Consider the following 25746-nt stretch of genomic DNA (forward strand, 5'->3'; position numbering starts at 1 on the left):
AAATGTATTTTTTGATGTTGTTTTTTTAAAAGCACTAATAAATGCATTTTTTGATACTACTTTTAAAAATCGCACTAATAAATGTATTTTTTGATGCCGTTTTCCAAAACTACAGTAATAACAAATGCATTTTTTGATACGGTTTTGGATTGAGTTCCCTCTTTATTTTTGTTCCCAGGCTGAAGCTCCTTCCAAAATTTCATTCCCCGCGCGATGCCTTTCTCTTCCCCTTTATATTTCCTTAATCTAATTTCATTTGGCCACACAAACCCTAATATCATCGACTACTGCCGCCCTCACCAACATCCTTGGGTCCTCTCACCCGTGTCTGCATCATCGTCGATTCGGGCTGCCACAGCCTCCATCATCTCTGATTTCAGTCGACCCCACTCCTATCGTTGCTGATTCACGACTTCAGGTCAGCAACGTGATGAATCTGAATAATCTTTGAGAAGTCGACCTCAACTATAATCATCTTTGTCCATCACGATCAACCCAGCGTCAAGACTGACATGTATGTTTCTGATTTATAATTTTGCTTCATAAAATTACTTAATCTATATGTCTGATACTCTGATTTCTTAAGTTAGGTTGTGGAAGAAAGAAGGGGTTAGGCAAAGAAGTTTGTGACGTTCAAAGGAGAGCACATATCTATGCAGGGGAAGATATAAAGGTAGAAAAAACCTAAAAAAGAAACAACCTCATGTCTTTTATCTACAAAAATTGAATCAAGGCAAGTTTTTTCCTTTGTATTGATAATATTTCTAACCTGTGTAATTTACCTTTTAATTAAATGGATTGTATGCCTTTTGATAAAATTACTTTGTAATTTAATTAGCTTCTGAATTCTTACCCAAGGGAGGTAACAGAGTCAAAGGTGGGCATCATCTCCAAAAGTTTGCAAGATACCGAAGAGGGGCCATATGAAGATGGTGATAACGAAACTGGACACGTCTATATCAAAAAAAAACTTGAATATGCTTCTGTAGTTAACTTCCTAAACAACTTACATACCTGAAGTTATTATATCAATTTGTAAATAGATACAAGGATGAAAAGGTTAGAAAAGAATGTGATTTTTTATTAAGATAATTTGAATCTCTTGTATGGTTTGTGCCTTTACATCTATTATGATTTTTTGTTGTTTTGTTTCTGTATTGTAAATCAAGCAGTTTATGATATTTTATGTTGCAATTCGTATTGTATTTTAAAAGGTTGTTTATTTTCTAAGGCTGTTCAATAACAGCATCAAAAAATAACTCTATTTTCTAAGGCTGTTTAATAACAGCATCAAAAAATAATTGTGTTTCTAAGGCTGTTTAATAACAGCATCAAAAAATAACTCAATAACTCTATTTTATGAAACTATATTTTATAAGGCGATTCTGGACAGCATCAAAAAATAAATATAATTTATAAGGCGGTTCTGGACAGCATCAAAAAATAAGTATCATTTATGAAACTATTTTTATGAGGCGGTTTTGGACATTTTCTAAGACGGTCTAAGAACCGCCTCAAAAAATAACACTATTTTATAATACTATATTTTTTGAAGCGGTTGAATAACCGCATCAAAAAATAAAATAAATTGTTTTATTAAACATTTTCTGTACTAGTGAAAGTTATATTCGGTATAGGATTCTATTTAGTTTAATATATTCCCTTTATAATAATTAAATGTATGAGTAGTATAAATATGTGGCAAATTAATGAAAGAAGATAGGCATCACATTTAACTTCTTTCATGACATCAAAGGGAACCATCCATCCTGTGTAGCCTCCCTTTTATCGGTGTTCTCTTTCTTCCTTAAATATCAGGCACCTATTTTTTTCCTTATTCTAGAAACACCATACGGTGCACCTTTACTACATAATTTTCATCACCAAAAAGACCCTATTTTCTACTTTTAACGCTCCTAAAATTTCTTCTTCCGCTCAAAGAGTACAAGTGATACAAACACATTTATTTAGTAGATTAATTCTTTTTTTTATTGTGCATGCATTTGAAGATTGGCTCACGTATCCTTATTTTAGTGTCAAAAAATAATTGCTTTAGTTTATGTCTTCTATTTCCTGCAAGTATCTCTTCTTTTCCGGTTATTTTCTTAGGGGTGTTTTATTTAGCTTCTAATTGGATCCAAATGGGGACTAAGTCCAAAAAACCAATTTGACATGTTTGATATTGCTTCAAAATCATTAGACTCTCTGTGAATGATAAACACCTGAGATTCGGTCCCCTCTTCAAAAATCAAGGACCGGGACAACGATGCAAAAAAGACCCACAATACTTGTATTGCCCTAATCTGATACGCTTCCACGGCTTGCATCTCAGCTTCCCAATATCATGTAACAATTGGTAAATATCGGTCATAGTTCGGCCGTCAAACCATCAGGAACCGTTGGATATTAATGATCAATTGTGTGTAATTATATGTTTATAATGTATATTAAAAATATTATTTTTATAATTACCTTTTAGAACATCTCAAACTGCTCAAACTATCTATCATTGAAGATCGAATCGAAAATAAACAAAAAATTAATTTATTGGTGGCGTTAAAAATAAATTTTTGCATCAGATATATCTGAGAGTTATGGATAAGATATTTGAATAGATTATGTTCTTCTGATTTCGTGAATATAAAGAACGTCCAAAACGGAGGCCGTATGAGAAAGTTAACCCTTTTTAAAGTTTAAAAAAAAAATATTATTTATCTGATTCTCCTGAAACAAATCATGCAGTGTTTTGTTTGGAATAACTGCGAACCTCAAAAATCACTGATGAGTACGTTTTTGAATTCGGAATACGGTATATTATTTTATTATATTTTTATAATATTTTTAATTTCGACCAAAATCAAATTTGTAAAATTTGTCAAATCGGATCCAATTAATCGCGAAACTTTAAAAGCTATTTCATGGAACTATATCGGAATTGAATTCCGTCTGTGTTTCTGGAATCACAACGACTGAGACAACAAGCATGTAGTTTCAGGAAAATTTCACGAAAACGATTAGATGGCACAAGAATCAAGAAACGGGATATCTATCATAAAATATAATAGTACATGTTTCTATCAAAAATATCTTCAAAAGAAAAGTCAACATTTGACTTGTATAATGTTCAGCCAAAGCTTCAAAATGAACCTACCCATTTCTTTTCTTCTAACATTCAGTGAATGTGATCCTTTCTCTACGCCTCGAACCTCTTCCCGCTTTCCTTCTTCATCTTCTTTAATAAGCTGCTAAGGGAAACCACTCACCGGAAATGGTGTTTTCCGGCCACCAAGGAGGATAACATCTCTTCTTCCCTCTCCATTTGTTCCCGTTAAATAACAAATACAAACACCTCCTTCGTTTTCTGCTATTTCCCCCAATATCATCAGCTCGTTGAAGGCTTGGTCGACAAGAAGGGCAAGTCAGGAATCGCCTACAACCACCTTTCTATGCCACCATCTCCAACCCATTATTGCCACCACCTACGACGATTCAACCCTCGTTGGGTCTGTCACCACCATTGTTTCCTTTCCTCTCCATGTGACTGCGTAACCACCACAGATGAACCACCACTTGACCAAGTTTCTTTGCTGCCTTCGTGTTTCTTTTATGCTTTCGTTCAAGTTCCTTCTTCTCCGATTAGACAAGAACCGGAGAAACCTACTCCTTCAACCCTCGTTGTTTATGTCGAACAACAATAACCAAACACCCTCTAAGGATTGATGCCCCCTTTTGCCTACTTCCCTTCGTGTTTTCTCACTGACAATCATACTACGGACCTTGTTCCAAAACCAACATGTGTTAATATCATACAATCCATGTGGATTTTTTTTGCCACAAATTCAACTCCAATGGATCTTTTGAAAGATACAAAGCTCGCCTTGTTGTTGACAATCATAGCCAACAAATTTAAATTTATTATGAATAAACCTTTACACCCCGTTCCCGAGTTCAACTTAACAAGAGAAAGGAAAGGAAATGAGTGGAAATTAGAAGAAAATAAAAGAAATTGGTGTTCCTGAGTTTCATTAAAGGAGAGAAGTGGAAGGAAGTGGAGGGAAATGGGAGGATCACTTTCCCTTTTAACTTTCCTTCTGATTTGGGAGGATTTGGAAAGAAAGAACAAAATGATTCACTTTCCTTCCACTTCTCTCCAACTCGGGAACACGAAAGAAAATTTTGTTTTCCTTTCCTTTCTCTTTTTTTCTCTCATGACTTTTTTTTCTCTTCTTTTCTTTTCTTTTGTTAAACTCGGGAACGAGGTGTTAGCCTCGTATTTAAACCAATTACCATACACTTCGTTCTTAGCATTGCTACCTCATTTTATTGGCCCGTTTATCAAGTAGATGTCAAAAAAAACTTTTCTTCACAACAATCTAAATGAAACAATATATATGAATCAACCCATGGGATTCTGCCACCCATCTTATCAGGACCATGTTTGCTTATTAAAATATCTATCTATGGGCTTAAGCAAACTTCATGGGTAGGGTACCAAACATTCGTAGATTACTTCTCCACAATTATGTTTTATCATAGCAAGTTTGGTCATTCTTTATTTATTTATCGACATATCACAAATACAACATGCATCTTACTCTATGTCGATGACATTATCCTCACCACATCCTCTAATCAGTTGCACAAACAAATTATGTTTAACCTAGCCCATGAATTTTCCATGAAATACTTGGGATCCTTATCTACTTCCTTGGTATTGTTGTCAGTCGTCACACTCGTGGACTTTTTCTATACCAAAAAAAGTATGTCTTGGAACTCCTTGATCGTGTAGGGATGACATCATGTAAATCAACCCCCACTCCTGTATGTCTTGGAACTCCTTGATCGTGTAAGGATGACATCATGTAAATCAACCCCCACTCCTAATTGATACCAAGGGAAATGTAAGCAATGGCACATGGCTACTTTACTCGGATCCCACTGTAACATATGATTCTCGGTACGTATTTTAATTGATTAAGTTTGGTTTATTTAAGAATCTACAGTTTTACTCCGGGAAAGACATGCTGGTTTGGGGGCAACGCGCGAGCACGACTCTTATTGAGGTTTGCAACGCGCTCGACTTGATGGGCCAAACCCTAGAAGCCTTGAGATTTGGACATATTTAATGACTCAAACCTCTAGGGTTTCGTTATTCCCTTAACCTCCACCTCTAGAGAGCATTTATTACAAAACCTAACCTCCCTCTATTGTATTCTTAAGCTTTGTGTTCTTGTTTGTGTATCTTATAAGATAAGAGAGAACCTTGTGGTGCAAAGAAGTTTGATTCAAGAAAGATCCAACCATATGCCCTTAAGTGTGTGTCCATAAATAACTGGCACAAGGAAAATTATTGGGAAAAAAAATCAAAACTATTCCTATAAAATTAGAATATCGTAAGATTTGGAAAGTAAAACTCCATATAAAACCAAAAGAACCATCCTAACCAAATCTTTCAGAAACAACAAACCCTAAACTAATAACGTAAAAAAATATTGTTGCACACCGTAAGAAAAAACTTATCGACGAAAACTAAAGAATACGACGATCTATGTTTCTCCGGTCTCCTGTGCCGATCGTCGTTGGACGGTGCTTCCTCTACGTCGTTTCCTGCTCCAACAGGAGTTCGCCGATGCTTGCTCTACACGGCTACACAAGACTTGGCCAACCTTTTTGCTATTTGTCTCTCCAAAGTGTCAGTCGCCAGAGTTGAATCTTGTAAGTTTTTCTTTCTTTCTCACTCTTAATTATTACTCCTATTACAATCCATATTCTAATAAAAGAATAGATTTAATCTCATATTGACAAGTGTCATACAATTAGAATTCATCATTAATGTTATATATCATCTATCATGCCACTTGTCAACCTATTAATTATCCATTTTAAATTTTAAATTTTAAATTTCACTCTAATTACATTAAATTAATAATTGATTATTCATTTTAAATTTTAAATTTCTCATTCTAATTACATTAAATTAATAATTGATTCTTCACTTTAAATTTTCCCACTCTAATTATATTTAATTAATAACATTACATTGAAAAATAAAATAAATTTAATACAGCTTATAAGGCGATATAACTTCACGTATTTATTTAAATCAACGATTATAATTTTATATAACTAAAAAAATATCTCTTAAGTAATAATTTATTTAAAATAATTGTTTAATAATTTTAATTTTTTAATATGAAATTTTAATTAATTTTATAACCGTGGTTCTCACGGGTTATAAACTAGTATTATTATATTTAAAAGTTGGAAGAAATATAAAGGGATATGGCATAGGTAGTGCACAATGATTAACCTTGCAATATCTTTTTATATTATTTAATATTTATTGTTTTGCCAATTCCTAGATGACTATTTTTTATACAAAGAATAAGAATGTTAGTAACATACATAACCTTAAGTAGAAATTAAAAGAGTTTTGTTTGTTATAGATGTATATGTTACATGTTAACTTTTTTATATTTATCAATTATTTGTTAATTTTGTATTATTTATAAGATTATTGTATGCTACAATTTTAATTATTTTACTTGTATCAGGTGTTGGTATAAGTTCATTTGAAGGAAATATTTAAATCCGCAAATATGGTAGACCACTTAATCACCTTTAATTTGGCTACATGCCTACATCCCTTATTGATTCTTTAATCTAAGTAGCTAATCATATATTCAATCTGAATATCTATAATACATTGTTCCAAAATCGGGTTATATTACCCATTTTAACCACATTGTATAACCCGTTTTCAATCGTGTTTGTTTCGGCTCTCCTAGTTCAAATGTCCGTGTCCCGTCCCTACACTGGGGTGCTTTTTAGAAAATCAGTTATGAAATAGGATTCATTCAAACTCAAAAATCGGCCAACTCGGTCAAATCAATCAAAATCGGAAATTTTAACTTTTTTAAACAAACAACTATAATTGTTAAGGAATTAATTTAACATATATCATATATTTAGTTATTTATTAAACTTTTTGTTGTTTATTTTTAATTTGTTCAATTTAACGGAAAATGACAAAAACAAAGGAAAACTAAAACTTAGAAGATTATTGTAATATTAAAGAATGAATACAAAATTTTAAAGTTTAGCACTTTGAATATGTATTTTTCTAATTGATATTCATCTATTTTATTCTAAAGACAAAACTTCAAAAATGGTCCATGTGGTTTCTAAAAATATCAAGTTTAATCCTTAAGTTCAAAAAATCTCACAGATTGTCCCCGTGGTTTCAAAACTTTTAACAAATGGTCCTTTTCGCTAACTCCGTAAGCTTTTGGTCGTTAAGTAAAGGATATTTCTGTCATTTCACTACCACAAGGACCATTTATGAAGTTTTTGTCTTATTTAATATATATATATATATATATATATATATATATATATATATATATATATAATTATTTAATATTAAAGGGTCTCACCTCCCCCTCTCTCTCTCTCTCTCTCTCTACACACATAAAGTAAAACATATAACTGGAGTGCATTGGCTTCGCGGCGAGATATCTGCATGTGCACGGTTGTTTCTGGCGCCGGCGCCGTCTTTCTAACTTTTGAGATCCGACTTTTAGTAATCTCCGGTGACTGTCTCATCGACGGGATTCGTGATGGTTTCACGGTGAGATCCAGATTTTCTCGTGTCGCTATTATGTTTGGATCTCAATTATCTTTAATGTTGATTATACTAGTTCAATTTGATTCAATGTTTTCCTTCATGATGTAAAAATCGGTTGAAAGGTTTTCACCATTTTGATGAATTTTGTGATGGGTTTTAGCCATATGAACATTCCTATGTGCACATACAAACCCTAATGCTTGGATCTAGGTTTCTCTAATTGAACATGCATTGAATCCAAGACTTCTAATGGTAATTCTAGTATAATAACATAAAAAATCAGATTTAGATGATTACCTTGAATCACTTGCTTGAATCTTCTTATCCTTGGAGCTTTAGAGTCACAAGTGTCACTCCTCTAATGGCTTACAAACACCAACTAGCAAGAGGATGATTATAGAGAGAGGAGAGAGGAGGAAGAAATCGGCCAGGGTTTCTTTAGAGACAAGAGTGCCGATTTTCCTTAGCCCTTAGGGTCTATTTATACTAGTGAGGCTCCTAGGGTTTCACCCTTAAACCCTAATTGGATAACTTAAGCCCTAAGCAATCCAATCCCTTTGTGATAAGCCCTTGGACGAATTCTAGGCTCTTCCAAACCCTAAATTCGTCTAACCCTTATCCTTAAGAGATTATAGCCCAAAGTACAACTATCATACAATTGACAGTTTATGCCCTTCTATTTAATTAATCTCTTTAAGTCACCAAATTAATTCCTAATTAATTTATGACTTATATTAATCAAATAACAATATTATTATTCCTTATATTATTCTCATAATATATTAATAATATTTCTTCTCTCATTATAAATCATCATGTCAAGTTGCTATGGTGAAGGCAACCCAAAAGGACCATGCTCAATCGGGTCAAATACTTTCCTAATATAGTTGCAGCCTTAGACACTATTCCAACAGTCTCCCACTTGGATAAGTCTAGTAACTATATACAAGTATAATCCGATTAGCAATCATAGCTTTCAAAGACGCTGTCAAACTCTGATCTTATCAATCATGTCCTTTAGATAAGGGATCGTACAGTCCTCTGTTTAGATATCATGCTGACAATTCTATGGAACCAATTTGTCCAACAATTGGTTTCTCGATCTCAGATTTATTCGACATAGAACTTAATCGAACACATCAATTTAGTTCTGACCGGGCCCGACACATAAGTCAAATCAAATCATCGAGCGGCCGAGATATCGTTTTTACCCTCTTAGGATAAAAGTAACAAATAAACTTCGACTTAAATGCATTTACTTATTCATCAATCAACTATACACAACAATGTGTTTTATAACACCAAGTTACCGATGCGGTTTCGCATTATCAATGTACAACCAATTAACAAATAACAAACCGTATATCTAGGTTTTAAGACCATATGATATTATTGTCTTGCGATCACCCTTTTTATCACATTCCATAAGGTGATTACAGCAAGCACGGGTTTGTTCCAATACTCAAAACTAGTTCATAAGCACTCATGAACGTTGCAGCAAATTTTTGCTATGTCTAATACCATTTAGACAATCTACACACCAATTCATGACAATCTTCATTTATACCTACTTCCAACATATGAACGATTGTGGACAATTTGAATAATTCGATTATTCTTAATAAACTCAATTATTCTGGAAGTCAAAACATGCAAAGTGAAACAATAGTTAAACAATTAACATAAGACAGTAACATTACTCATAAATAATACTCCTTTATTTAATCATCAAATGTTAATTACATTTATCTATTACACGTTTCTAATACTATCTAATTTATACTAATATCATCCTTCATCCCAATACTCCTAGCATGCTGCAAGTGCTTAACCCAGCTCAGTCCCTTCGTAAGCGGATCTGCTGGGTTATCTTCTGATGATATCCTCTTAACCATGAGTTGTCCTTCTTCTACTCGATGTCTAATAAAGTGATATTTTCTGTCGATATGTCTAGATCTACCATGATCCCTTGGTTCCTTGGTCAAGGCAACCGCTCCTTCATTATCACAAAAAATTTCCATGGGCTCCTTTATGGCAGGTACAACTTCAAGATCACCGATGAAGTTCTTCAACCATATTGCCTCCTTCGACGCTTTGCTCGCTGCAATGTACTCTAATTCGCACGTTGAATCAGCTACGGTTTCCTGCTTGGAACTTTTCCAAGTCACTACTCCTCCATTCAGGGTAAAGACCCATCCCGACTGCGAACGGTAGTTGTCCCTGTCGGTCTGAAAGCTGGCGTCACAATACCCTCGCACCTTCAAGTCATCACTCCCTCCGAGGACTAAAAACCATTCCTTCGTCCTCCGAAGGTACTTAAGGATATTCTTGACCGCAATCCAATGGGCTATGCCAAGGTTCCCTTGATATCTACTAACCATGCTCAAAGCAAAGGCTACATCAGGGCGAGTACAAGTCATAGCATACATGATTGAGCCAACTGCGGAAGCGTATGGAACTCGGCTCATTTCTGCTATTTCAACTTCGGTACTCGGACTTTGAGTCTTACTCAACTTGGCATTACTTTGTATCGGTAATTCTCCCTTCTTCGAGTTTTCCATACTAAAACGTTTTAGTACTTTATCTAAGTAAGTGTTCTGACTAAGTCCTATTAGTCTCTTACTTCGTTCTCTCACTATCCTTATTCCCAGAATATAGGAAGCCTCTCCGAGGTCCTTCATAGCAAATCACTTCCCGAGCCAGGACTTGACCTCCTGCAGTGTCGGGACGACGTTTCCTATGAGCAGTATGTCATCGACATACAAAACGAGAAAGCTAACTATGCTCCCACTGGCTTTGACATATACACATGATTCATCTTCGCTTCGTACAAATCCAAACTCTTTGACCTTCTTATCAAATAAAAGATTCCATCTGCGAGACGCCTGCTTAAGTCCATAAATGGACTTCTCAAGCTTGCATACTCTATTCGGATGCTTCGGATCGACAAAACCCTCTAGTTGAGCCATGTAAACATCCTCAGCCAACTTCCCATTAAGGAAAGCAGTCTTGACATCCATTTGCCAAATCTCATAATCATGAAATGCGGCAATCGCTAGCATCACTCTAATAGATTTTATCTTTGCAACTGGTGAGAAGGTCTCATCATAGTCAACTCCGGGAGTTTGAGTAAAGCCCTTCGCAACCAATCGCGCCTTATACGTGTGTACGTTTCCATCCACGTCGGTCTTCTTCTTGAAGATCCATTTGCACCCAACGGTCTTACGTCCGGGCGCATTATCAACCAAATTCCAAACTTGGTTATCATACATGGATTGGATCTCGCTGTCCATTGCCTCTTTCCATTTCGCAGACTCCGGGCCTGCCATGGCTTCCTTATAGCTATTAGGTTCATCTAGATTTATTAGTGTACTATCACTAATATACGTGTCCCCTTCGGTAGTAATATGAAAACCATATAATTGGGGTTGAACTCTAACTCTTTCGGAACGTCTAAGAGGTAAGGATTCGTCAATCGGTTCAACCGGAGTTTCCTCCTAGGGTTGAGTGTCAGCGGTAGAGGTTCCTTCATCAATCGACTCTTGAATCTCTTCAAGCTCGATTTGTCTCCCACTGTCTCCTTGGATTATGAGTTCTCGCTCTCGGAAAACTCCTCTCCTCGCAACAAAGATAACATTGTCTTTCGGTCTATAGAAGAGATATCCAAAGGATTTCTGCGGGTAGCCGATGAAAATACATCGCTCACTACAAGGTTTGAGCTTGTCGTGAGTATCTCGTCTTACGAAAGCCTCGCAACCCCACACCTTGATATGTGCTAACGAGGGAGCTTTCCCTGTCCATATTTCGTGAGGTGTTTTGGCAACCTTCTTAGTAGGGACTCGGTTAAGGATATGGGCGGCAGTCTCTAAGGCATACCCCCAGAATGAGATAGATAATGAAGCACGACTCATCATAGAGAGGACCATGTCTAACAAGGTTCGATTACACCTTTCTGCCACACCATTCAACTGCGGTGTCCTAGGTGGCGTCAATTGTGAAACTATTCCACACTCCTTGAGATAGTCGTGGAATTCAAGACTTAGGTACTCTCCTCCTCGATCGGATCGAAGCATCTTGATTTTCCTGCCCAATTGATTATCCACTTCATTCTTGAACTCTTTGAACTTTTCAAACGTTTCTGACTTTTGCTTGATTAAATAGATATACTCATATCTACTATAGTCATCGGTAAAAGTCACATAGAAGCGGTTCCCATCCTTTGTGGTTGATCTAAACGGTCCACATACATCGGTATGTATGAGGTCCAATAGACCCTCACCCCGTTCACATGTGGTAGTGAAGGGTGACTTGGTCATCTTTCCAAGCAAACAAGACTCGCATGTGTCATCTTCCCTAAGGTCGAATGACTCCAACACTCCATCCTTTTGGAGTTGGGCTATGCGCTTCTTGTTGACATGTCCAAGACGAGAATGCTACAAGGATGCTCTATCCATACTATTGGAAGAATCCATGCATAAAACATCATTTCATAGGTTATCTACAATCATAACAGTTTCATAAATTCCATTACATGGTATTGGTTCAAAATATAAGACACCATTTAGATAAGCATAAATAGAACCATTCTCATTATTAAAAGAAAATCTAAATCCTTGTCTAAACAAACCATGAAATGAAATGATGTTTCTTGACATTTCTGGCGAATAGCAACAATTATTCAAATCTAAACATAAACCATTCCTAAGCACTAAAGAATACACTCCAATCTTAGTCACAGGCGACGATCTTCTATTCCCCATGATTAGATTTATTCTTCCATGCTCCACATCCCTATTTCTTCTTAGTCCCTGCAATTTAGAACAAATGTGGTAACCACACCCGGTATCTAGTACCCAAGAAATAGCATGACATGAATCATTAGATTTAATTGTGTATAGACCTGCGAAAGACGGCTTGATCTTTCCTTCCCTGATGGCTTGCAGGTAGTCTGGGCAGCTTCTCTTCCAATGCCCTATTTTGTGGCAATGGTGGCACTCTGCCTCCTTTGGGTTAGGGTTAGGCTTAGCGGGATCAACTTTGGTCCCACTAGAAGAGGAACCATCTCGGGACTTTCTCTTACGGTAGCTCTTAGACTGAGCCTTCCTCTTCTTACCCCTACCTTGCCCAATTGCCAAAACAGGAGCAGCTGGTGGATTGGGAGTTGGTGCAACAAACTTATCCTTGAGGTTGCTCTCAGCAACCCTAAGGAGACTTTGGAGCTTACTTAGGGTGACCTCTTCTTTGTTCACGTGGTAGGTCATCCTAAATTGGTTGTAACACGGAGGCAAGGAGTGAAGCACCATGTCGATAGCCAAGTCTTCCCCAAAGTCAACATTCAAATTGCGAAGACGATCGACATACCTTTGCATCTTTTGCAGGTGCACGGTTAGAGATTCTCCATGACCCATTTTAGCGGAGATCATGTTAGTGAAGATCTCATAACGTTCCTGCCTCGCGTTTTGATGGTATCTCTCCAACAAGTCTTGGTGCATTTCATACGGATACATGTCCTCGTAGGACTTTTGGAATTCGGCGTTCATTATGGCTATCATGATGCAATGAACCTTCGTTGCATCACGTTCATGACTCTCAAAAGCAGTCATTTCAACCGGAGTAGCGATTTCTGGGTTGATCTTCTCGAGCTTCTCATCGAGGACATACTCCTTGTCCTCGTAGCGAGCAATCGTGCGAATGTATCTTATCCATTCGCTAAAGTTCGTCCCATCGAAAGTCACCTTTTGGCAAAGGCTCATCAATGTGAACGAGCTAGCAGCAACGTTGTTCGCGTTCGACATCTACAAATAGAAAAGACAAAGATAGATTAGAATTTGAATCCCTAATTATTACCCAATAAGAAAAATTAGGGCTAGGATCCAACAACAATATTTACATATTAGAAAAGGGATGCCATAATCTAATATGTAAACAATTTGAAGGTAAGTGAATGACGATTCACTAATTCTCCACCATGAAAACATAACTTTAAGTTCTAAATGTATTGAGAATTCCTAGGTTTCGATGAGATTCATTGAACTTTTCAATGGCATGTTTAAATCTCGATATGCCCCTCTCATTTGTGACTGGGATACCGAGGATCACAAAGTGGGTGTGAATTACCATGCAAATTCACATGGTGCCTTCATTGTAACAATCACCTATTCGATGTGCCGGTAAACCACACACGCTCCATCGAACTATGATAACCAATGAATCACCCTTTTCCACCTATGCTTAGAACCAATTAGTGTGCCGGTAAACCACACACACTCCACTAACTTCTTAGCAAGGGTGCAAAGTGTAATTTCATGGGATTGCATCAATTCACTTTTCCTAAAGTAACTAGGATTGGGAATTTTTGAAAAACATGTAGTTACTTTGTATTTCATATTATACTTTTAATGAGGAGATGAGGTTGCCCTATCCTACCCGTTCGGCTAACGACCCTCCACCGATCAAGCAAGCGGTGGGTGTGAGTGTACACCCATTAAGCGCCATTTTATAGGCCGCAACCTTATACCCACCTTATAGACCGGCTTCGTGAATGAGGCATACTAACGGTAAGACTAGCATTTTTAGTTATACATATATATACATATTAATCTTGTAATACTATATTAGTATAGGATTAAATTTTAAACTTGTAAAATTCTAGGGTTTGAAATTTAAATTGTCTAAATTAAACTTTTAATCACAAAACATAAATTTCAAAACTTGAGGGCAAGTTTTAAACTTTTCAAAACATGGGGAATCAAATAACAAATAATCCAAATTAACATTTAATCACATAATTATCCATATTTGATATATTTAATTATTTCTTGCAAAACAATTTACCAATTTAATTAAAATAATTAATCAATTATCATATAAGGAAATTAATATTCAATTAATTGATAAATATCTTCAATTAGGTCAAGAATATACCCAAATATATCTTAAAATCGGATTTATATTGACCTATTAAGATTAAGGTAAGTTCCCAAAAGATAAACAGCAAGAAATCCCGAAATTAGCTCTTTCTGACGCTCGAACTCGCCGAGTATCACAATGGACTCGCCGAGTCCACTATGGAACTCGCCGAGTTCATCAGACAGAATGACAAAATTCGAATTTTGCAAGCAACAAACAAGCAACCAATGCATCAATTCAATAGAAACCAATCAAGGCCCTGATACCACTGATGGGTTTTAGCCATATGAACATTCCTATGTGCACATACAAACCCTAATGCTTGGATCTAGGTTTCTCTAATTGAACATGCATTGAATCCAAGACTTCTAATGGTAATTCTAGTATAATAACATAAAAAATCAGATTTAGATGATTACCTTGAATCTTCTTGTCCTTGGAGCTTTAGAGTCACAAGTGTCACTCCTCTAATGGCTTACAAACACCAACTAGCAAGAGGATGATTATAGAGAGAGGAGAAAGGAGGAAGAAATCGGCCAGGGTTCCTTTAGAGACAAGAGTGCCGATTTTCCTTAGCCCTTAGGGTCTATTTATACTAGTGAGGCTCCTAGGGTTTCACCCTTAAACCCTAATTGGATAACTTAAGCCCTAAGCAATCCAATCCCTTTTGTGATAAGCCCTTGGACGAATTCTAGGCTCTTCCAAACCCTAAATTCGTCTAACCCTTATCCTTAAGAGATTATAGCCCAAAGTACAACTATCATACAATTGACAGTTTATGCCCTTCTATTTAATTAATCTCTTTAAGTCACCAAATTAATTCCTAATTAATTTATGACTTATATTAATCAAATAACAATATTATTATTCCTTATATTATTCTCATAATATATTAATAATATTTCTTCTCTCATTATAAATCATCATGTCAAGTTGCTATGGTGAAGGTAACCCAAAAGGACCATGCTCAATCGGGTCAAATACTTTCCTAATATAGTTGCAGCCTTAGACACTATTCCAACATTTTGATCGACACAAAGGATGGAACGTTGATATATGATGCATGTTTGGGTTCTCTTTTGAGGCCAGGGCTTTCATGTTATTCTGATTTGCATAAATCGACGAACATGGTGATGAATAATTGCATTGAAATATCAAATGCGGATTTTGTTTACAGAGGAAAAGAGGTATAGCAAATTGAAATTGGGTTTTTTTTTTCTTAAGTTTTTGGGGTATATTATTATTTGGGTATACAAAAAGGAGGTTAGATTCTGATATCAAGAAGCTAATGAGCTCTTGTTATAAGACAAACAACTCTTCCTCAGAGTATTTCTTTGAGGAAGAAAACGATCCTCTTCTTCTCGGCATATATGACGATGTCGCTCTAATTTCTCTGGCTAGGGTATCCAGATTCGATTACGTGTCACTCTCCTGTCTAAACACCAAATTCAATTCGCTAATAACCACCACGAACAATCGAAATGTCTTCCTTCGTATTTTTGCAGATTTCTGAGTAGATTTCAGGGGGATAAGCAATTTATTGGTGATAGATTTGGGTTTTGGTTTGTTGATTATTGATTTGTGTTCTCTTAGGGTTGAGAATCGGGAATGAGGGTTGTGATTTCAAGGAAGGAAGACCAATCAGGAGAGAGAGAGAGAGAGAGAGAGAGAGAGAGAGAGAGAGAAAGAGAGAGGGTGGGACCCTTTAATATTAAATAATTATATATATATATATATATATATATATATATATATATTAAATAAGGCAAAAACTTCATAAATGGTCTCTGTGGTAGTAAAATGACAGAAATGCCCTTCAGTTAATGGCCAAAAGCTAATGAAGTTAGCGAAAAAGACCATTTGTTAAAAGTTTAGAAACCACATGGACCATCTGTGAGGTTTTTTGAACTTAGGGACTAAACTTGATATTTTTGAAAACCACAGGGACCATTTTTGAAGTTTTGTCTATTCTAAACTTTAATGAACTTATAGTATTTGTTATACATAAAATACCTTAAAATTAATTTGTTTATAATTACCCAATCCGAATAAGTACCCGCTGCTCTCTAGTCAACCGGCTCAAGACCGTATAGCAACTTTGCTACATTGATCTTTACCCAATCTCATATTGCATGTATAGTCGTACGTCAATTGTAGCCAAGTTAATATTTAAAGCTCGTCTTTTTAAAACAGTGATCGGCATGTCTATGATAATCTTTCGAGCAAGCAATGGGACAATACGTTTGACTCCTTTATTTTCAAATCTCCTCGTAACCATTTGTAGTGGACCTATCTAACAAATATACAATTCGTAAGGGGGCAAGATCATTTGGTAGGGGGAAAGTGCGAAACGTTCACCCTTGTAAAATGGATATTTGTAACTAAAAAAAGAAAGACTAAAGATTAGAGCCAAAATATTATATTTTATGCTAGTTTATATGTATAAGAATTTGCGCAAAAATTAACTAAAAATTGGCAAGAACACATGTCGCACGGCCAAGTACATTCGGAGCCTGCAAAGATTTCATCTCATGTGTAATATTTAAATCTCAAAAATCACAAACAAATTTATAAAACAAATCATATGTATGTAGATTTAAATTATTCATAGAGAAAAACTTATTCAAATATGTCTATTTTTCTATCCTATTATCACGAGTTGATCGGTACTTGCTCGGCCGACTGCCGAATAGTGAGTATTCGGAAGTATTCGGGGAGTACGCGGATTCGGTAATTCATGTAGAAATGTTTTTAGGAAAATTATATATGTCAAAATCATTAGTTAAAATCACAATTTGGTTGAAATATATAATAAAATTAGATATATGTGAATACATAAAAACCGAAATAAACACAATTGTCTTATTTCGTGAATAATTATTGAAAATTTAAGATATATATGTAATAATAATCATATGTGTGTGTTAAATAATAAATCATTAAGTGTATTATACATATCAATCTTGAAATTCTTGATTTTTTCTCTTTTTATGACAATTTTGACCATTTGATCGAGTTTGACTTTGTTGACCGAGTAGGCCCGAGTAAGACCGAGTAATACTGAGTAGGCCTGAGTTAGAGAGATGTTGACCGATTTTGACTTAATCCAATTTTTTCTACTGAGTTCACATAACTCGCCTCAATGGACGGTCGATTCCGAGTACTCAGCCGAGTAGATCGAGTTTTGCAACATTGGTTGAGACCGATCTTCAGTGTTATAAAATAAAAAATGAATTCCCATAAAAAAATGGTTCAAATTAGGGGAGCACGTCCCATCAGTTACGGTAGCTTTCACAAACACCCTGTTAAATGCCTATGGGCACCGCAAAATACCAAAAACACATTGTTTTGACATTACACATAAAAATCTCATAGGATTCCCTTACGAAATATATGATTATTGATTGAACAATCTTTTATAGTTTAACTAAATTTAGAAAAAAATTATTATTATTATTATTATTATTATTATTTTAATATTGCTTGACCTTTATAATAAATGAATGTTTTTTACCACTTTTTAAATTCTCATTCAATTTGTCAAATGTCATTTTGTGGTTTTTTTGAATTAACTTTTTTTTCCACACGTCATTTTATGAGTTTTTTCTATTTTATTAAATTCTACATAATATTAATGTAATAATTGCAATAAATGTACTAATAAACGGATATTAATTTCACTAATAAACTTATCTTTTAATTTCAGAATTAAAACTCATTAGTTTATTTTTTTATTTAAATTATTTGTTTAAATTTAAAAGATAAAAAATATCTTCATTATAATAAATCATTATTATTTTTATTTTCTAATAAATTCAAAATTCTTAAATATTTTAACCTTTATATTTAATTTTTTTAAAATTAAAATATATAATACAAGAATTTCATAACTAATATTTTATTATAACATGATCTCCTTTGCATATTAGTTACAGACAAAATCAATAATATATATATATATATATATATATATATATATATATATATATATATATATTTACAATCTTATAAAAGAAATCCCACTATTTTTAAAAATAGATTGAATAAAATAATAATATTTTTTTAAAACGTCAAAATCATTAAGCTAATTGTACAATTAATCACTAATAAAATAATATTAAAATTTAAACAAACTCCTATAAATCTTCTTTTCCAAGGTTTTGACCAGATCTTTTTTCATCCAAATAAATACTCAACACCCTATAATTTGGTCATTTCATGAATTTTCTTTATTTTTAATATGACATGTTTCCAAAAAAAACTAATGATTGAATTGAAAATAATCATTCTCCATCGAAAAGAAATTAATTGTCGAAACAAACTATTTGTCGTCCGCCGCTTTGCGCGGGTAAACGGCTAGTATATATATATATATATATATATATATATATATATATATATATATATATATATATATATATATATATATATATATATATATATATATGATCTCCTTTGCAAATTAGTTACAGACAAAATCAATTAAAAAAAAAAAATAACCCTAAGATGTCCGTTCATCCTTACGTGTAGCCAACACTCAGCACTCGTTGGCTTTCCAATTATTTTATTTGGTTTTATATTACAAATTAAATATGTATTTTGTCAAAAATCAATTTTACATTTCAAATACGTACGTAAAATTAGTTAAACTTTTTGTATTGAATTTGATATTATAAACATTTTTATATAATACAAAAGGACAATGTACCGCTAGGCTTCAAGCCCACGAAATAAAAAAAAATATCGCCTCGTTAAATCCACACTACTTAAATTGTGATCTATATTTTATTAAAATGTATACATCCTTAATTTTGATTTGTTTTAAATAGTTTGTTAACACTAAAGTATCTATATGCAAGGGCGGATCTGCAGTGGTGCATAGAATTGCACCGACAACTACTAAATTTTTTCCTATTAATGTAAAAAAGTTGATTTTTTTTAGTGTGCACCTATAGAAAATGAGTGTATTATTATTACAGTTCATAAATTCAATCAAAAGTTATTAAGCCTAAGTTGGTCTAAGTTGCAAGGTAGAGTTTATCTCTTTAAATAGGTCTCGAGTTCAACTCATTCTCTCAGTCTTGTTCGTTTGAGACTTTTTTTTTAAACCCTTGGATGACATATTTACTTATTTAATATCCACAATATATAAATTCAAATATTAAGACCAATAAATAGTTGGTGTCAAGTTACCAATAAATAGTTGGTGTAAAGTTACCTCATAGGTAAAATACATAAAATTATTATTTAAAAAATTAATAACTTGATTTTAAAAAGTCAACATTTCATTATACTATACAATTAATAGTTGCTACCTAAGTCTCCTAATTAGTTTTATTATTGTTTTTCATAGTTTCAAAAGAAAATATAATTAAACATAATCATTTCATTTTAGAAAAATCCTAATATTTTAGGTTAGTTTACCAAATAATCTAAAATTATTTTTTTTTACAAAAAGGTTGTAAAAACCGGTTAAAGGTTGCATTATGACATTTTCTCATCGTTCAACCAGTAACAAATTAATTTGTGACTATTTTCTAAATAGACCCAAAAGATTGAAACTTTTATGGCAAATTGTTATTTTTATTTTTATTTTTTATTGAAAAATCAAATAAATATACTATTCTTTAAATTTGTTATTATTAAATAAATGCATATATAAATATATTTTAAATACATATTTATACATATAAAAATGTATTTATATGTAAAAATATACATGTAAATTTAATAAATACATATGAAAAACATATTTATATATTAAAAACGTTTTTAAAGTCTTTTTTTTTATTTAAATGTATTTATACGTTGTTGACAAAAGAACTAGATTATGATAGAACATATCCCTCTGACCATCATAGTGAATTAATTTATGTGCCACACCTACTATGAAACTCTGCCTCCGCCCCTGTCTATATGATTTTTTTATTTGACAAATACTATATTTTATTAAAATGTATACATCTTTAATTTTGATTTGTTCTAAATAGTTGTTAACACAAAGACCATTTCCGACCTATTTCTATTTTTTCTTCAAAAATGGAGTAAAAAATAAGGTAAATAATGTTTCATCTTCAAGCTATTTTATTTTTTATCAAATTTTTATCCCTAAAAATATATTCCTAATATATTCCAATCTTCCAACTTATATAAATTATCATACATCCCTTCTACTAATTTGGTTTTAACAAATATATAATCTATATTTTTTTTATTACAATAATATTAAATAGATAATATTATATTTATAATACTTAATTATAAGTTTTTGTAAAATACGTCATTGTGTTTTAAAATTTCAATATGTATTTAAATTTTTATATGAATTTGATAAACAAAGAACAAACTTTATATTTATAATTAATTAATATAATTTAATATATAACATAATATTCTAAGTATTAAATATTATATTTAATTATTATTAGTAAATAAAAATAAACTGGAAATATCTTAACATATAAAAAGATAAATTAAAACCGATAACTCAAAGTTTATTCCCATTTTGAAAGAAATGAATAATATAACATCAGATTTGATGCTATATTATTTATTTCTCTAAAAGTGAATGAATAAATAAGATAAGATTGAAGATGAATGGGAGAAAAATGAAAAATGAAAAATAGAAAATAAAAATGAGTTGAAGATGCTGTAAAATATCTATATTACTTTTTTATTTGCCAAATACTATACAGTATTTTATTAAAATGATAAAAGAAAACATTAAGTATTTAATATTTTTGTAATTCTTTAAAAAGAAAATCACTAATGAGCCGATATCTTGAAGCTATATATCACATAAATAGGCAAATGAAGGAGATACCATTACAAACTAGTTCAGAGTCGTGACTCTCGATTGCATCGCTCACCCACTCTTCTTCATCATCGCCATAGTCGAATCACTCATTCTCTCTGCATCCGAACATAAGAAGCAATCAGGCAAGCTCTCCCTCTTATGCATAGATCATATATGTCTTCTGTATGCATCGCTTACTTGTAAATGTGTCAGTGATTCTGATTCTTCTGTGGTTTATCCGATTGCCAAGGGTTTTCACATTTTTGTTCCATTTAACTAATTCCCGATCATGATTATTTCTTCATTTTTCTTTCTGATTTAATGTCATCCTCAACACAATAATTTGTCTGGTTGAAATCATGGAAAACTTCTCTCTCTATAAAACGATTCGTACTAAATAGTCTTCAAGAGATCGCTATCTTCATGCTTTGGTTTATTCGATTTAGATTATAGATTCCCGTATTTTGAGTTGATAACTTTGGTTATAGTATTCAATTTTGTGTCTTTCATTGTTGTTAATAGTGAGATTGTATCTGGAACATGCATCGGTAGTTGTAAGGTACAAGCATCCGATGCGTTGTTAGTTTCTACAACACTACAGTGTAGCATCTTAGTGATGGTTGTGATTATAAGAACTAATTGTGTTTAACATTCTTCTTCCATATCTATACATATGTTTGTGCTTGTATTACTTGATCTTAAATAATGTCAGTTTGATGGTTAAACATGATGCAAATTTTGCTTCTACTTTTTAAACTGAAATTGGTTTGGAAGATAATGAAAATAATTAGAAAAAATTGAACAGAAGAATATACGTGGAAAACTCCAAAAACGGCAAAAAACCACAGGTCTCTAGAGAGAAAAATCTACTGTATGATAAATTGTGACAATCACATAATCTCTCAAGCCACCCCCAAATTACACCAATATTCTCCTAAGTTTTGACTAACACTTTTATACATGAAAAACTACTCCAAAAGCAGCAAAAAACCACAGGCCTCTAGAGAGAAAAATCTACTATATGATAAATTGTGACAATCACATAGTCTCTCAAGCCACCCCCAAATTATACCCATACTATCCAAAGTTTTGACCAACACTTTTTTACACTCTAAAACAATCTATTTATTTCAGATGGCTTCGACATTCCTTTCCCTCCCCTCAGTTTCTCCATCAGCTGCCCAGTCTGTGCAAGACAAGTGCAAGGTATTATTGATAGGTTCCTTTTTTTCTCTCAGTGTATCAAAAACTCGTTAAAAAACAGTAAAATTAACAGTTTCAAAGATTTTAAAGAACACAACGAATCAAAGAATAACCATCTTATTGTTTGATTAGGACAAAATGAAGTCCGGAAATGCTTTCAAAAGTGCTATCTTTGGGAAAGACAAACAACCCCTCTCCATGAAAACAAAGGTATATAGTTGTATTTGTATCTCTCATGGTTATATATTTGTCTGATATTTATATTTATCTGTATATCTTGTTTGCAGTCTCATGGGCGTATTACAATGGCTGTTGCTGTTAAAGCTTCACGCTTTGATAACATAACAATGGCTCCCCCAGATCCAATTCTTGGAGTTTCTGAAGCATTCAAAGCTGACACAAATGAGTTGAAACTTAATCTTGGTGTTGGAGCATATCGTACAGAAGAACTTCAGCCCTATGTTCTTAAAGTTGTCAGAAAGGTAATATATTATATAATAAATTATGACAATCACAGTCTTTTAGGAGTTAAGCCACCCCCAAATTACACCTACATTATCCAAAGTTTTTGACGAACACTTTTTTACACTCTAAAACAAGAGAAGAAAAGGCAATATATGATAAATTACGACAATCACATAGTCTCTCATGTATTCACATGTGATGTTCATTTTTTTCCTTTTTGGAATGTTTTAAATGTGTAACTGTGTTGTAGGCTGAGAATCTTATGCTGGAAAGGGGAGAAAACAAGGAGGTATTTTACTACTTTTTTATGTCTAAAACAAATTTAACAATTGGAATTTGTGTTTTCTTTTTAACATTTTTATTTCATTTGATTTATTACATGCAGTATCTTCCTATTGAAGGATTGGCTGCATTCAACAAAGCAACAGCTGAGTTGTTGTTTGGAGCAGATAATCCAGTTCTTCATGAACAAAGAGTATGATTTATTATTTCTTTTTAAAATAAAATTATTTAAGGTTCATGTTAAAATATAACTTTTTTTTATATATATGTAAAATGCAGGTTGCTACTATACAAGGTCTCTCAGGCACTGGCTCTCTTAGAATTGCTGCAGCATTAATTGAGCGATACTTTCCCGGAGCAAAAATTCTAATATCATCTCCAACTTGGGGTGAAAATTCTAAATTTTATAAATTTAAATCTTTTCTAACTACATTATTATTTATTAATTTGTGTAAAAAAAAAATTAACTTTCAGGTAATCACAAGAATATTTTCAACGATGCTCGGGTCCCATGGTCAGAGTACCGATACTACGATCCAAAAACAGTCGGTCTAGATTTTGATGGAATGATTGAGGACATAAAGGTAATTTCAAGTTTCAACTACTCTATCTTCAAACGAATAATAAATGTTTACTTTGGATTTTGGAAATAAAAAAAAATTAAATTTATAAATTCAGGCAGCTCCGGAAGGATCTTTTGTGCTTCTTCATGGCTGTGCTCACAACCCAACAGGCATCGATCCAACACCTCAACAATGGGAGAAAATTGCTGATGTCATTCAAGAAAAAAACCATTTTCCATTTTTCGATGTTGCTTATCAGGTTTGAATCTTTAAAAGTCATAACAAACAATATGTTTGAACGACTAAATTTCATTTCTTCAAGCCAACCAAACATGATCAATTCCATTCCTTTAAGATTCCATTCCATCATATCAGACAGACCCTTAATTTTAATTTTTTTACAGGGATTCGCCAGTGGAAGCCTTGATGAAGACGCCTCTTCTGTGCGATTATTTGCAGCCCGTGGAATGGAGCTTTTAGTTGCACAATCATACAGTAAAAATCTCGGTCTTTATGCCGAAAGAGTTGGAGCTATAAATGTCCTTTGCTCATCACCCGATGCAGCTATAAGGTATTTAACTCATTAAATAAAAGGCCAAAATGCACAAAGTATCAACGTAATATACACCTTTTATCAATATAGACAATATACTTTATTTTCTACCCATAATATATTTGCAGTTGTATAGTAATGCTTATATTTTTTTACCAATAAAATCCATCTTTGAAAATGAGATTACTATATGATATTATTTTTTTGTATATACTTTTGATAAATAATTGTTTGTAGGGTGAAGAGCCAGATGAAGAGAATCGCGAGGCCAATGTACTCAAATCCACCTGTACATGGGGCCCGCATTGTGGCGAATGTTGTTGGAAATCCTGATTTTTTCAACGAATGGAAAGATGAAATGGAAATGATGGCTGGAAGGATTAAGAGTGTGAGACAAAAGCTATATAATAATCTCTCTTCAAAGGATAAAACTGGAAAAGATTGGTCTTTTGTTCTTAAGCAAATTGGGATGTTTTCTTTTACTGGTCTTAATAAAGCACAGGTAATGTACTAGTACAACTACCAATGCGTTAAGTACTACTACTACACTTTTTTTTTTGAGTTATTATTTGATTTTTTTTGTAGAGTGATAATATGACGGATAAATGGCATATTTATATGACGAAAGATGGAAGAATATCATTGGCTGGTTTATCTGCTGCAAAGTGTGAGTATCTTGCGGATGCTATTATTGATTCGTATCATAATGTGAGTTAGAAAATGGTGAGTATAAAGTTGGGGAGCATTTATTAATAATCAGAGGGAGGTGAGGGTTGTTTTTGTAATTTTGCAGAAATGTTGTAATAATGGTTTAACTTTGTATTGTGAGAAGACCCTTTCGAAGTTATATATTGAAGTCATGTTTCTTCCCCTGGGGAAGAGGCATGGGTTGGACCTTATCGAACATTTTCAATGGCAACAATTTGAATTTGAATTTGTTTGTCCGACTAGCTGAAGAACTAACTTTTGTATGATGAACTAGTTGGTAATTGATAAACTTGATGATAAAGTGTGTTTTGCAAACTAGCTTTTGCTTAACAAGCTAGCTAGTAGTCGATATAGTAATGGTGTTTGGTAAAATTAGCTGATAAGCAAGATGATAAATGTAAAATTATATATAATGATATTTTGATATATAAGATTATAAGGGTATATGTGTAAAACTTGTGGAAATACCTCGTAAGCTTAGCAATAAGCTATATCAAATATATTTTTTTTAAAAGCTAGGTTGTAAATAACTTTACAGATCTCATTAAATATTATTTGTAATAAACTTAAAAATATATTATAATAAATAAAAACAATTTCTGTTATTTGTCATTCTCTCATGTATTAATGACATGTTATT

At 33.1% G+C, this 25746-nt stretch overlaps 1 protein-coding gene across 1 annotated transcript; it reads left to right on the plus strand.

Annotated features, from left to right (window-relative positions):
• The first annotated feature begins 21317 nt into the window (after positions 1-21317).
• ASP5 (aspartate aminotransferase 5) lies at positions 21318-25332 on the plus strand. Its single transcript, XM_079005295.1, has 12 exons — positions 21318-21475; positions 22467-22538; positions 22668-22745; positions 22823-23017; positions 23251-23289; positions 23386-23475; positions 23562-23670; positions 23757-23866; positions 23961-24104; positions 24250-24416; positions 24636-24900; positions 24984-25332. The coding sequence occupies exons 2-12, from the start codon at positions 22467-22469 to the stop codon at positions 25113-25115; spliced, it is 1401 nt and encodes a 466-aa protein (XP_078861421.1). The 5' UTR covers positions 21318-21475; the 3' UTR covers positions 25116-25332.
• The last annotated feature ends 414 nt before the right edge of the window (positions 25333-25746 follow it).

Source organism: Lactuca serriola, chromosome 6 (genome assembly GCF_051521515.1).
Source record: "Lactuca serriola cultivar US96UC23 chromosome 6, Lser_US96UC23_V15, whole genome shotgun sequence".
Taxonomy (NCBI): domain Eukaryota; kingdom Viridiplantae; phylum Streptophyta; class Magnoliopsida; order Asterales; family Asteraceae; genus Lactuca; species Lactuca serriola.